This window comes from Mastomys coucha, unplaced genomic scaffold, assembly GCF_008632895.1.
Source record: "Mastomys coucha isolate ucsf_1 unplaced genomic scaffold, UCSF_Mcou_1 pScaffold12, whole genome shotgun sequence".
Lineage (NCBI taxonomy): Eukaryota > Metazoa > Chordata > Mammalia > Rodentia > Muridae > Mastomys > Mastomys coucha.
The window spans coordinates 30,902,598-30,916,689 of NW_022196894.1; the positions used below are offsets into that span (position 1 = coordinate 30,902,598).

At 44.2% G+C, this 14,092-nt stretch overlaps 1 protein-coding gene and 1 pseudogene across 2 annotated transcripts in view; one reads left to right on the plus strand and one right to left on the minus strand.

Moving 5' to 3' along the window:
* The first annotated feature begins 4,364 nt into the window (after positions 1-4,364).
* Positions 4,365-14,092, plus strand: part of Snx4 (sorting nexin 4) — a 70,812-nt gene continuing 61,084 nt past the window's right edge. The window contains exon 1 of one of the 2 annotated variants that reach the window (XM_031363705.1): positions 4,365-4,560. In XM_031363705.1, coding sequence (XP_031219565.1) covers positions 4,420-4,560 — 141 coding nt within the window. In that variant the 5' untranslated portion in view covers positions 4,365-4,419. Of the gene's footprint in view, positions 4,941-14,092 lie in introns of both variants that reach the window. The other variant, XM_031363706.1, reaches the window with a different exon arrangement.
* Positions 10,219-11,228, minus strand: LOC116085836 (annotated as a pseudogene).

Genomic DNA, 14,092 nt, shown 5'->3' on the forward strand with positions numbered 1-14,092 from the left:
AAGAAAGAAAGAAAGAAAGAAAGAAAGAAAGAAAGAAATCATCCAGCAATGTAGGTGGAAAGGGAAAGCAGTCCTGTGGAGGGCGCTGCCCAGAAGGCAACAGGGCAGCAAAATAAAATATAGATTTAGAAGGTGCTAGCACACAGGAAGGGCAGTGTGTGCTAGCTGCGTGGAGCTTTAGAAGTGCCCAACCATTGAGCTAGTTAGGCATATCAAAATTAGCTGGCATGTATGTGTCTTTCATTTGTGAATCCAGAGCTTTTGGGCAGGTGTAGCATTCGCAACCAGCAGCTGGGAGCCAAAGCAGATTAACTAATTCACCACTACACATAGATAAGCACTGGAGAAGTCAGGAAAGTGAGGCACTTGGCTTACCTGTTCAATGGAAGGAGGTGCTTATCTGTTCCTCCTGGAATGCCAGGAATGAATGTAGTTTATAACTAGGAGTGAATGATCCTTTGCTACCTGTTAATCCAAGCCCTAACCTTTAACATACAGAATTTGTTACTCCAGAGGTTTGTTTTTTTTTTTGTTTTTTTTTTTTTGGTTATTTGAGATAGGGTTTCTCTATTAGGCCTGGCTTTTCTGAAACTCACTCTCTAGAACAGGCTGGCCTTGAACTCACAGAGATCTGGCTGCCTCTACCTCCTGAGTGCTGAGATTAAAGGCCTGCACCACCCTACCAACCTATCCTAGACACTTCCCTTTTAAAACCTTGAGCATAACTTCTAGGCAATAATGCTCATTCTTGTGAGAGATGTTGTCTCAGTTAGGGTTCTATTGCCATGAAGAAACACTATGATCAAGACAACTCTTATAAAGGACAACATTTGCCAGGCGGTGGTGGCACACGCCTTTAATCCCAGCACTTGGGATGCAGAGGTAGGCAGATTTCTGAGTTCGAGGCCAGCCTGGTCTACAGAGTGAGTTCCAGGACAGCCAGGGCTACACAGAGAAACCCTGTCTCAAAAAACCAAAAAAAAAAAAAAAAAAAAAAAAAAAAAAAAAAAAAAAAAAAAAAAAAAAAAAAAAAGGACATCGGATACCCATATAGATGGTTGTAAGTCATCATATGGTTGTGGGAAATGGTTGTAAGCCATCATATGGTTGTGGGAAAATTTAGCTCAGGAACTCTGGAAGAGCAGTCAATGCTCTTAACCACAGAGCCATCTCTCCAGCTCCATAGTACAAACTTTTTAAGCCCAAAGTCCACAAACATACGTGCTGTTACATCACATTTTCCATCAATCAGAATCATTTGTTCTTTCCTAGTTAGAAACAATTATGTTTTGAGGAACAAAAGAAGAATGAGGAGGAAGTTGGCTACCCATCTGGAAAGAGCCCTAGAGCCTAGGAACTTGAGCAGTTCACCTTATGATCAACATGGAATCTGAAAACAAAATGGCAGCACTTAGGATAAGTCTCGTGTGTTTGATCCCAACAGATCTGGATCAGACTCCAGGATGTCTTGGCCCAACACTGGTTATCACAATCAGACTAATGTGAAAGCCAAAGTTATGTTTTAAGTTTTAATTACTGTGCCTGAAAGAGCCATGAACAAAAATGTCTCACGTACAAGCCCCTTGCCCAAGGACAGACAGATCCTTCCTGAGATGCTGGAGCCTGCTGTTTAGGGGTGGTCACAAGCCACATGTTTGTTTGACCACACCAGATATGCTTGATCACATGTAGGTGGGAGGTACTCCAGCATGTAGTACACAGGAATATGTGCTTGCCTCTGATTAAATGTGATGAGAAACATGGAAGCCTTATGTGTTTGCCTTTACAAGCCTCTGCAGAATCCCTGAAGGGACCTGACCAGTATCCATCATCCTTGCCGGTATTTAATTAAATCTTGCTTCAAATGTGGCTCAGAAATCATGGTACTGGTCTTTCTCTGAGAGTCTCAGGTTTAACATTAATCCAAGTTTCATTCTTATCTCACTCTGATGGTCTTTTCCTGCCTGCTGTTGTGAGATTCCCAGAGGGACCCCCACACTCAAATCCCGGGAGTGACGACCCCATATACCACTAAGACACAGACTTGCTACTAACAAGCTCTTGGTATTGATTATAGCCAAGTTTCTTTCTCCACATTTGCAAAATGAGAGGTTATATTAGATAATACCTTAATTTTTGCAGGGGGTGGGGTTCAAGACAGGGTTCCTCTGTGTAGTACTGGCTGTCCTGGACCTCACTCTGCATACCAGGCTGGCCCCAAACTCAGAAATCTGTTTGCCTCTGCCTCTGAAGTACTGAGCAGATTAAAGGCATGTACCACTAATGTCTTGTGATAATACCTTAATTTATAATACCTCCATTTATCCATAGAAGTAAAAAAACACCACCACAGAAAACCACCCTCCATTTCCATTACCTTAGGCCCTGAGGTCTATGGTTCCCGTAGTTTGTTTTTGTTTTTGTTTTTGGTTTTTCAAGACAGGGTTTCTTGGGAGGCAGAGTTAGGAGGATCTCTGAGTAAAGGCCAGGCTGGTCTACAGAGTGAGTTCCAGGACAGCCAGAGCTACACAGAGAAACCCTGTCTCGAAAAACCAAAAAAAAAAAAAAAAGGAAAGAAAATATTTAGGGCCGGGGCGGTGGTGGCGCACGCCTTTAATCCCAGCACTTGGGAGGCAGAGGCAGGCCTCGAACTCAGAAATCCGCCTGCCTCTGCCTCCCAAGTGCTGGGATTAAAGGCATTCGCCGCCACCACCTGGTGGGAATTTCTATTAGTTTCAAATGCTACATAATCAGCCCTGAATTTTTTTTCACACATATCCCACAAAAAGGGGTCTGAACAAAGGGGGGAACCAATGAATCTGCTCCGTTTTAGTTATTATTATTATTATTTCACTTAATTATTTACTTAGTAACAGGGTCTCTCTATGTAGCCCAGACTGTCCTGGAACTCACTATGTAGACCAGGCTGGCCTTTACTCAGAGATCCTCCTAACTCTGCCTCCCAAGTGTTGGAATTAAAAGTGTGTGCCACCACTGCCAGGGTTAGCTTTTATTTTTAAACAAATAGTAGACAGTAGCATGGTCTCCTTCAGGCCTTACAAAGCTGGGGGTCATTTCCTTGTTCTCACCTACTGGTCAACTCAAAACGAATATCCTGCTGGCTGTAGGATCTAGCTTTCTGAGATCTCAGAAACTAGGAAAAGATCACAAGATAAAGAGAACAAACCTATCCTCAAGTGAATAATACAATAGTCTTCTGGGGGTTTGCCTGGTATAACTAATCCCTGGTGAACAATAAAATACCTTCAAACATAAATGGTCGAGGTTCTGTGAGGAAGGAACAGGGGAAAAAAGGTTAAGGAGAGGGGTCCCTGCCTTAAAGAAGTCCAAAGTCTAGCTGGGGGAAGCTGGATTTAAAACAAATTATTGTAAAATAACAAGAGAAAGTGCTTTGAGCATGAATGGAACTTTGCCACCAACTCAGGGAGAAAACTCCAGGAGGAAGAAATTGTGTTTCACAATTCAAAATGGCTGTTTGGTGAGTAAGATCAGTTTTGGTCCGAGACCAGGCTTTGTACAAAAATACCTATCCAAAGGTCCCATATTTAGGCTACAGTCAGCGAGCATTTTTCTTCAGGTCACTATAGGGAATCTTGCCAAGGGATAGGTTCATGAAATTACAAGAGATTTCTGTAGACAATTATCGGGTTGCCAATGCTTCAGCGTCTAAAATTTAAACACTTCCAATGGGGCTCTCCAGCCTGCTTCATCCAATCTTTACCTCCCTCAAATCCTCAAGTGTTATCTTTTGCTGAGTGTGTTACGCAACTCTCTAAAAGTTAATAATTGATGCTGCTCTGGTCTGTGCGTGGGGAAACGGAACTGTGAATGCAAGGTAAGGGTGATGGACAGAAGACAACCTTCGCTTTCTTTTGTTTTTGTTTTTAATTTTAAAAGGATTTATTTATATATTTTATGTATGTGAGTACACTGTAGCGGTCTTCAGACACACCAGAAGTGGGCATCAGATCCCATTATAGATGGCTGTGACCATCATGTGGTTGCTGGAAATTGAATTCAGGACCTCTGGAAGAGCAGTCAGTGCTCTTAACCGCTGAGCCATCTCTCCAGTCCCTCGCTTTCTTTTGAATGACACAATTACTGGAGGAGAACCCCACTGAGTGGCTTCTGCACTTACTTCTTGATTTCACTTGACCTTCGTTTCTTTGTCTTCACCGGCTCTCCCAGACTTCCAGTTTTGTAGCTGACCCTCTGTAGACGCTCCCTAGCTTTCCCCTACCTCCTTGGCTGGTGGTCGGCCAAGCCTAGAGGAGTTTCGGTGGGCAGGGGTGGGGACTACGGGGAGCGCGGGGCGGGGCTACCAACAAGCAGAGGGCGGGGCGGCTGGGGCCAAGGCGTGGCGCAGGCGCACTGTACTCGCGGTGCCAAACTACAGCCATGGAGCAGGCACCTCCGGACTCCGAGAAGCTGTTGCAGCCTGCACCCCTGGAGCCGCTGGGCGGTCCTGGCGCTGTGCTGGAAGCCGCGGTGGGTGAGGAGACCGAAGGCACACGGGAAGACGGCTCAGGGGTCGACACGGTGAGGAGAGGGGCGGTGGAAGCTTCCGGCCTGGGGCCGGGCCTAGCGAGCCGGGCCGGGCCGCCCTGGCTGGGTCTGGTGGGTGCGGTCCCCGAGGCCGGAGGATGACCCGCAGCTGAGTGGAAATGGACTCACAGGCGCGGCGTGGGCCCTGTCACGCGCTGACAGTGGACGCGCCCCCCAGGGTCTGGCCCGGTAGAGGCTCGCGGCTGTTTCCGGCGGGCCGAGGGGGTCGCTGGGAGGCGGCTACACCCACGGAGAGAGGCGAGTGTGCGCAGTAAGGGGGGCTTGGCCTGCTGACCTGTCGGGAAATGGACCTCAACGTCACGTTAAAGAGAAGGGACAGAGGAAGAAACATTCGTTGAACTCTCCATTTAACTGTAATGTCGTTATTTGGGATAAGTGCCGTGTTTTCCCCTAGAGAGGGATCGGTCTCCTGCAATCCCCGCCCCTCGGTGATAACCGGTGTTTTTCACCATTTGAGTTAATGTGGGGAGTGTAGCGTTGTAGATCTGCGAATGCATCCCTTCAAAGGGTCTTCACAGATTTGTAGACTCTAGATGAACAGGCGTTTAGGAGGCTCATTAGCGCCCTGTTTTAGAACTCCCTGCCCAGAGAGGCTCGACCCTCAGTTGCTCAGCCCCTTATCCAGCCATTTTGCTGCTGCTGCTGTTCCCGTTGTTTCCTCTCCCCCTCATCCCTAATAGGTATTCGTGCTAAGGTAACCCGTTACATTTTTATGATTGATACATCTCTAGAGAGGACTAAGTTTCGAGAGAGCTAACCATGAACTTCTCAGCAGTTGGAGGTTTTGACTACTTAAACAATTTATGTGTACTTACAAGTTAAAAACTTTAATTTTTACGAACATTTCGCTGTAAAATTGAAAGGAAAACGGGGAGATTTCCCCATATTCTCTATTCTCATATTCAGACATGTGCCTTATCAACGCTTCTTACCAGACTGGTTTATGTTATACTCGATGAGCCCAGATTGGCACCCAAAGTCCATAGTTCACATACTGTCATATGAACCCTTTTTTTTTTCTTTCTCTGAGACAAGGTTTCTCTGTGTAGCCCTGGCTGTCCTGGAACTCACTCTGTAGACCAGGCTGGCCTCGAACTCAGAAATCCACCTGCCTCTACCTCTCAAGTGCTGGGTGGGATTAAAGGCATCTGCCACCACTGCCCAGCTCATATGAACTCTTAAGTGTCCTAAAAATTCTGTGCTTTGCCTGTTCTTCCCAGCCCCTCTCCTATTTTTCTTTCCTTTTCCTTTTCATCATATCTATTATTTTCCCTTTTCAAGAATGTCATGTAGTTGTGAACCCTCCCCACCAGCCCCAGACATTATCTGGAAATGTAGCCATTGCTGGCCTGGAATGCAGAGACCTGCCTCCTTGATATAAAAGGCATGGGCCACCATGCCCGACTAATACATAGTTTTGACATTGGTTTCTTTTTTATTTTGTATGTGTCTGTGTGGTGGATATGACTTTCTGAGTATGGGTGTGACTTTCTGGAGCTGTAGTTACAGGAACTGCCTGACATGGGTAGTGAAAACTGAGCTTGGGTCCTTTACAAGAGCAGTATGTACTCTTTATTTTGTTTTGTATGTATGAGTATTTTGCCTGAGTGTGTGTGCGTGTGCCATTTGTGAGCCTATGAGGGTCAGAAGAGGGCATTGGATCCTCTGGAAGTGGCAGTAAGCATGATTGTGAGCCACCAGGTGGATGCTGTGAACAGAATGTGGGGCTTCTGCAAGACCATGTAATTTTTTTGGGGGGGGGGAGTTGTTCAAAACATGTTTTCTCTATGTCGCCCTGGGCTGTCTTGGAACTCACTGTGTAGGCCTGGTAGACCTCAAACACAGAGGAGAGGTACATCTGCCTCTGCCTCCTGAGTGCAGAAATTAAAGGCTTGTGCCACCACCACCTAGCCACAGAATGTTCTTAATCACTGAACTGTCTCTCCAGCCCAGACTTGTAGACTATTCTATATGTTTTTGTTTTGATAAGATTTCATGTAGCCCAGGGCATCCTGGAACTCCTGATCATCTTGGATTACAGGCAAGAGACAAATGTTTTATGGTAGTTTTGCTCTGTTTAGATAGGTTCTCACCTTCTCCTGGCTTAGCCTGGAAGTTTTGGGAATCCGTCTCTTATAAAGTGATGGGATTAAAGGTGTGAGCTTCCATACCTTCCTCTTACTTTATGACTGTAAGTATCTCTAAATAACACATTCTTTAGTTTTACTCAAATTTGAAGCTTTATAAATGAAATATTTTCCATATGTCTTCTCTCTTTAGGGATTTATCTCAAAAGTGTTTTAGCTCATTGATTTTTATGGCTTTATAGTTTGGTCTTTTCTGTGTAGTCTATGGTTTATTTATCTCTTATGTTCATGGAGAGTTGGATAATGAATTTTTTGCTGTTTCAGAGAGTTATTATACATGAACTTCCTCTTAAATATCTCTTCTTTCAAAATGTCTAAGATTCTAGTCTAAATTTACCAGTGGGATCTCAGGATTATAGGGTAGTAATATGTTGTTGACTGTGGCAGTTATTTCCACAGTGGTTATTCAGTGTACACTCCATCAGTAGTGCCAGATATATCCATGAATTCTGAATATTTCAGGGTTTAAAATGTTTTCCAAACTTGTGGTTATGACCCCATCCCCACCCCAGTTTTAGTTCTGGGATGGAAGATACCGGGCAAACGCTTTCTACAGAACTGCACACAAACCTTGTGTTGGTTTGAGGCATCAGGAGGACTTTGATTTTGATCACGATGACAAAATTTTATTATTTTGTGAACATACATGTTTAATTAATATGAACTTACAGGATAGAATCTAAACCTTTATGTCAATTTGTGTGTATGTGTTCATGTGTGTATATATGCATGTGCTTGTGTGTACATGTCCATCTTTTGTTTTTCCTTCTGTGATTCTCCAGTCCTTTGCCATTGTCTAGTTAGAAATCTTACCTCATTTCTTTTTGTATTATTACCCTGTAAAGAAGAGCACATTCATTTACACAAAACAAACTGTAGTCAATTTTATTTAAAATAATTTAGAGGCTGGGAACATGGTGACACATCATTAATCAGCACTTTAGGAGGCAGGGGCAGGTGGATCTCTGAGTTTGAGGTCAACCTGGTTCCAGGACAGTCAGAGCTACATATATAGATTCTACCTTATAAAACAAAACAAAAAACCAAAACCAATATTTTAGAAAAGAGAAAAACCAAAGAAACCCAATCTCTAAGAAAATTAGTACATAGGAGGGGAAGGAAAACTAGCAGAAAGGAAGGGGAACTGAAGAGATTGGAGATAAGAACACTCCTTTCCAGGTCAAAAGCTTTCAGGGAGTTAAGAGACTGAGTGTCATTGCCGAGGAACGCGTAAGTGGTGGTTTAAAGGGAATGTGCCTGGGCCTGGCAGTGTTGACAGAACCAAGAGCGTTTGCTCAGCTGGTATACATCCTAATGCATAATTAGCACTGTCCCTTTCTGATGAACAGCAGATCTAAGTGGATCTGCAGATGAGGATAATGTAAAAAGGAAGAGAGATTTTATAGATATGTCCTATAGCTTGGACTTTGAATGTCTCTCAAAAGTTCCTGGCTAGAAATTTGTTCTGAGCCTGTGGAAGTCATAGAACCTGAAAGAGGTGTGTAGAAGGGAGGTAAGTTGTTGTGGCTACAGCTGTGCCTTGAAGGCAGTATTGACAGCTGTCTTAGTTGCTTTTCTATTGCAATGACAAAACAACTCAAAGAAGGGTTTACTGTGGCTTACAGTTCTAGACAACTAAGTCTGTTATGGCAGGGAAGACACTGCATAGTGGCAGAAGCAGGAGGCTGGCTAGTCAAACTTTCATATCCAGGAGGGATGCAGAGAGAAAGCAGGAGGCAGGATGAGGCTGTAAACACTTCCAAAGCCACCCAAGTGATGGAGTTCCTCTAACAGGCTCTACCTCCTAAGAGTTCCATAACCTCCCCAAACATGCCATTCAACTACCACACTGCCCTCCAGCCTTTCTGTCCACTCTTACTACATATGATGTGAGTACACTCACTCCCCAACCACTTTGCTACTGGCACAAAGCAAGAGCCAGCTCAGTAGTCTGAAACCCTCAAAGCTGTAAGCCAAAATAAACTTTTTTTCTTTTAGGTTGACTCCCCTGCTCAGATATTTAGTTTTAGTAACAGAATGCTGACTAACATTGATTAAGCTGCAAGTTTTTAAAATCATACTTTTTAGGAGCTGGGGATGTAGCTTGACTGATAAAGTGCTTGCCTAGCCTGCCTGAAGCTGTTTTCTAGCATCCTGTAAACTATTCATGTTAGTACATGCATGCATGTTCAGTGATCAGGCTGTGGAGAAAGGACAATCAGAAGTTCAGATCATTCTTGGCTCTGTGGTAAATTTGAAGCCATCCTAGAGTGCTTAAGACTGTCTCCAAATTAATAAGTAGAACATAAGAAATAATTCTTTTTTCTTTTTTTTTTATCATTCCCTTGGACAGCATTTTAGTGATACATGTTATATTATGAGTTTTTATATTTCCTAGTAGCTGCTATTTTAAAGATTTATTTATTTATTATATATAAGTACAATGTAGCTGTCTTCAGGGTGTCAGATCTCATTACGGGTGGTTGTGAGCCACCATGTGGTTGCTGGGATTTGAACTCAGAACCTTCAGAAGAGCAGTCAGTGCTCTTAACCACTGATCCATCTTTCCAGCCCCGAAATAATTCTTTTATTGTGTGTATATATTCATGTGTGATTCTGCATATAAGTACAAGTGCTATATATGTATGGTATATGGATGGCTATAGATGCTAGAGGACAACTGTGAGTGACATTCCTTAGGTGCTAGCCACCTTGTGTTTTATTGTTTTGTTTTGAGACAGAGTTTGGCTGTCCTGGAACTCACAGAGATCTACCTGCCTCTGCCTCCCAAGCACAGCACCTAAAATCTGGGCCATGGCCAGCTACCACCTTGTTTTTTGAGACACGAATTATCACTAGACTGGAACTTAGTAAGTAGGCTAGGCTGGCTTATTAGCAAGCCCTGGGGATCCCTGTATGCTTCTTCTCTCCAGCACTAGGAATATAGGCATATGCCTATATACTGCATCCAGCAGTATGTATATGTTTCTGGGAATTGGAACCAGGACCTTTATACATTCTAGACAAGTGTTGTACTATTAAACTCCATTCCAGCCCTTACAACACTTGTATCTGGTTGAGCTTGGTCGTGTAGGCCTCTAAGACCAGTAACCAAGAGGCAGAGGCAGAGGCAGTTAGGCAGATCTCTGTAGGTTCAAGGTCAGCCTAGTCTGCATAGCAACTTGGAGCTAACAGGACTGTGTAGTGAGACCCTGTCTCAAAATAAAAACAGGAACAAAAACTAGTAACAAGGAGGGAAGTGTATTATAATTCTTATTTTAAAAAAATTTTTTGGGGGTACAGTGAACTTTATTGATGGTATTCAAGAGAGTAGGGAGGGCTTCCTAGGCCTCTCCAGTTGTTATGGGGGTCTGGGATGGAAATTGTGAAGGAGATGCTCAGTGTTGGGGTCTGGACTCCTCAGCAACTGAGGGCTTCTCTCTTGCTCTCAGTGTCCTTGCTGGGGTGGGTGGTCCAGGGTTTCTTACTCCTTGGAGGCCATGTAGGCCATGAGGTCCACCACCCTGTTGCTGTAGCCGTATTCATTGTCATACTAGGAAATGAGCTTTACAAAGTTGTCATTGAGAGCAATGCCAGCACCAGCGTCAAAGGTGGAAGAATGGGAGTTGCTGTTGAAGTTGCAGGAGACAACCTGGTCCTCAGTGTAGCCCAGGATACCCTTCAGTGGGCCCTCAGATGCCTGCTTCACCACTTTCTTGATGTCATCATGCTTGGCAGGTTTCTCCAGGTGGCATGTCAGATCCACAATGGATACATTGGGGATAGGAACACGGAAGGCCATGCCAGTGAGCTTCCCGTTCAGCTCTGGGATGACCTTGCCCACAGCCTTGGCAGCACCAGTGGATGCAGGGCTGATGTTCTGGGCAGTCCCACAGCCATCACGCCACACCTTTCCCAAGGGGCCATCCACAGTCTTCTGAGTGGCAGTGATGGCATGGGCTATGGTCATGAGCCCTTCCACTATGCTAAAGTTGTTGTGGATAATTTTGGCCAGGGGGGCTAAGCAGTTGGTGGTACAGGATGCATTGCTGACAATCTTGAGTGAGTTGTCATATTTCTTGTTGGTTCACACCCATTACAAACATGGGGGCATCGGCAGAAGGGGCGGAGATGATGACCTTTTGGCCCCACTCTTCAAGTGGGCCTGGCCTTCTCCCTGGTGGTGAAGATGCCAGTAAACTCCACAACATACTCAGCACCAGCATCACCTGATTTGATGTTAGCAGGATCTCACTCCTGGAAGATGGTGATGGGCTTCCTGTTGATGACAAGTATCCTGTTCTCAGCCTTGACTGTGCCGTTGAATTTGCCATGAGTGGAGTAATACTGAAACATGTAGTCCATGTAATTGAGGTCAATGAAGGGGTTGTTGTTGATGGCAACAATCTCCATTTTGCCAGATCCAGAGCAGAAGGCAGCCCTGGTAACCAGGCGCCCAATACTACCAGACCCATTCACACCAACCTTCACCATTTTGTCTACAGGATGAGGCTGGCACTGCACTGTTCTACTGTGGCTGTCTCTGGACAGGGAGGAGCAGGGAACCTTTAAACATTTTTTTTAAAGACAAGGGTTCATATAACCCAAGCTTACTCAAAATCCAGTCACCAAAGGTGGCATTCAATTCCTGATTCTCCTGCCTCCACCTGTGGGGAGCCGTGAAGCTGGACAGGCATTCGCCATGGCAAGATGGCGCCTACTTCCACTGTCGAGTAAACAACTGTTTGCGCATGTGCGTAGAGTGAAAAGATGCCATGTCACGGCCCATTCTGCGGCGTTACGTAGGGTAATGAGCGGACAGCCAATCATGGGCAGACACGCCACGCTGTGGGCAGACACGCCGCACTCTGGTGTATATAAGCAGTGCGGATTTTGGGCTCGATCTCTTTTTCCCTCTGGGAGAGGGCAGTAAACGAAGCTGCAGAAGGAACCTAGTGTGTCCACGTGTCTTCTTCCCCGCGAGACGACTGCGCAGGCTACATCCACCACCCAAGTTCCGGGATTACAGTTGTGTGCCATCAAACTCAGTTTATAACCTTAGTTTATTCCTTAGTTGTTGTTGGCTACTTGTATCTTTTCCAAATTCATAGATTGGAGCCTAATCCTCAAGGTGATGGCGTTTGAGGAGTGACTAGATCAAGCTAGAAGTCCTCGGGAGTAGGATTTACAGTAGTAATGTCTTTACAGAAGAGATCCTAGTGATACTTTTCTGTTTGCCTGTTTCAGTTGACTTTTAAGGTAGGAAAGATTTGTCTTAGCTCAATTGTAGAGGGTTCAGCACGTGATTGTTTGACCCTGTGTGCAAGGCAGAACATGGGGCAGCATGAGCTTGTGGGGGCAAAAGTTTGGCAAACAGGAAGTATGAGATAGGGGTTCTACTACTCAGCTGGCTTTTCTTCTGCTATGTGATAAAGAACACAATGAAATAGGGCTGTCCATGAACCAGGCAGCAAAATCTCACCAAATTCCGAGTCTCCCAGCACCTTGATCCTTTGTACTTCCCAGAATCTGAGACTAAGCAGTAAGCTTACATTGTTTGTGTGCCTTCCATCCTCTGATAGCTTGTAGTAACAAATTGAACTAAGCCAGTTAACTATAGCTTCCACTATTCATTATACCCAAACATACCATCTTTTAAAAAGCCCAGAACCATTGCAGTGGCTTGGGTAAGAATTCAAAAGTCCAGTTGTTGCATGGAGGCTTGGTCTAAGGTGTACTATTGGAGTGTTGTGGAGATTTCAGTTAGAGGTGGGAAATAGTGTGTGTGAGCCCTTGAGATGATTATGGGACCTCAGTGAGAGGTCTCTCTCAGTCTCTTTCCCTTCCTAGCCCTGAGGTAAATGGTAGCATTGGACTACAGCTTCTCCTTTTCAGCGGACTGCCTTGCTTTGGAACCAAAGCCAGTGCCGTTAGTTTTGATGAACTAGAACTTCCAAAATCAATCTTTCTGTAAGTTGATTCTCTTAGGGGTTTGCTAACTGTAATGCAAAGGTTAATTAATACAATCATTTCTGATCAGTGTAGTAGTAGCCCCAAGGAACCCACTTCAGTCACAAAAGTGTTACTCCTAGAAAGGAGGCTATAAGGATACATACTGATTAATAAAAGCACAGGGATTAGCTTTGGGATGTGGTAGGTTAGTTAACTTTTTTCATACTTTCAAATGCTTATTTGGTAAGCATGCATTAGTTTTTATCAGAAAAGCCTAGACCTACAGGTATCGAATAATAAATAATAGTGAGCTCTTTCTATATGCCAGGCAACACAATTCTTTGTATGTGAATTTTTTTTTTTTGAGATCATGCAGTGTAGTCCAGGCTAGCCTTGAATTTCATTGTTTGCCTACCATAGTTTCTTCCTATTATTATAACCTTGAACCACCATGCATAGTCCATAAAAAAATAATAATAATAATGGGTGCTGAAGAATGGCTCAGTGTGGTTAAGAGCAGTTACTGCTCTCGCAGTGGACCTGGAGGACCTATTTAGAAGTAGTTCTTTGGGGAGAGCCCAGTCTTTGTTGTCAGGATATCAGCAGACCAGTCCAAAACTTCAAACTTGAATCAGTGACAGCAGTCCAGTCTAATCTGCAAACACCAAACACAAATCAGTAGCAGTGTGTCGATCCAGAAGGAGCATCAGGCTCCACAGAATCAGCACGGGTCTGCTGAAGCAGCAAGAAGCAGCAAGAAGCAGCCTTCTGGAATATCATGAGACTTTTGGTAAGTTACTCTATAAAGTCACGACAAGTGAAGATCAGCGAGTTGGTGCAAGGAAAACCAATGCAAGAACCTCATCACTCTGTGGTGATTATGTTTATATTCTTTGTAGACATCACTAGTCCTCTCAGGTGTCTACTTCAAACATTCTCTCTTCTGTGTCTACTTCAGCAAAATATCCTCTCACCTGTGTCTGCTTTAACAAAACATCACATGACATAACTGAATCCCTAAAGAAAGCAGAAATTTCTACTTGACACACACACATAGATAAATATTTTAAAAATCATAGTAGGAATGATTAGAAATAATGTAACAGGGTTATAGAGATGGCTCAGTGGTTAAGAGCACTGGCTGCTCTTCCAGAGGATCCCAAGTTCAGTTCCCAGTACCTACATGGTTTCCTACAAATGGCCATAATGGTATCCAAGACCCTCTTCTCCTGTGTAGATAGATGCACATGCAAACAAAGCTTGTATGTACATAAAATATATAAAATAAATCTTAAAGAAACAATAGTGTGTGGTAATATTAGAAACAATATTCAAGTATGTAGCCCGCGCGGTCCTCTCGCCTGGAAGAAGACACGCGGACACACTAGGTTCCTTCTGCAGCAACG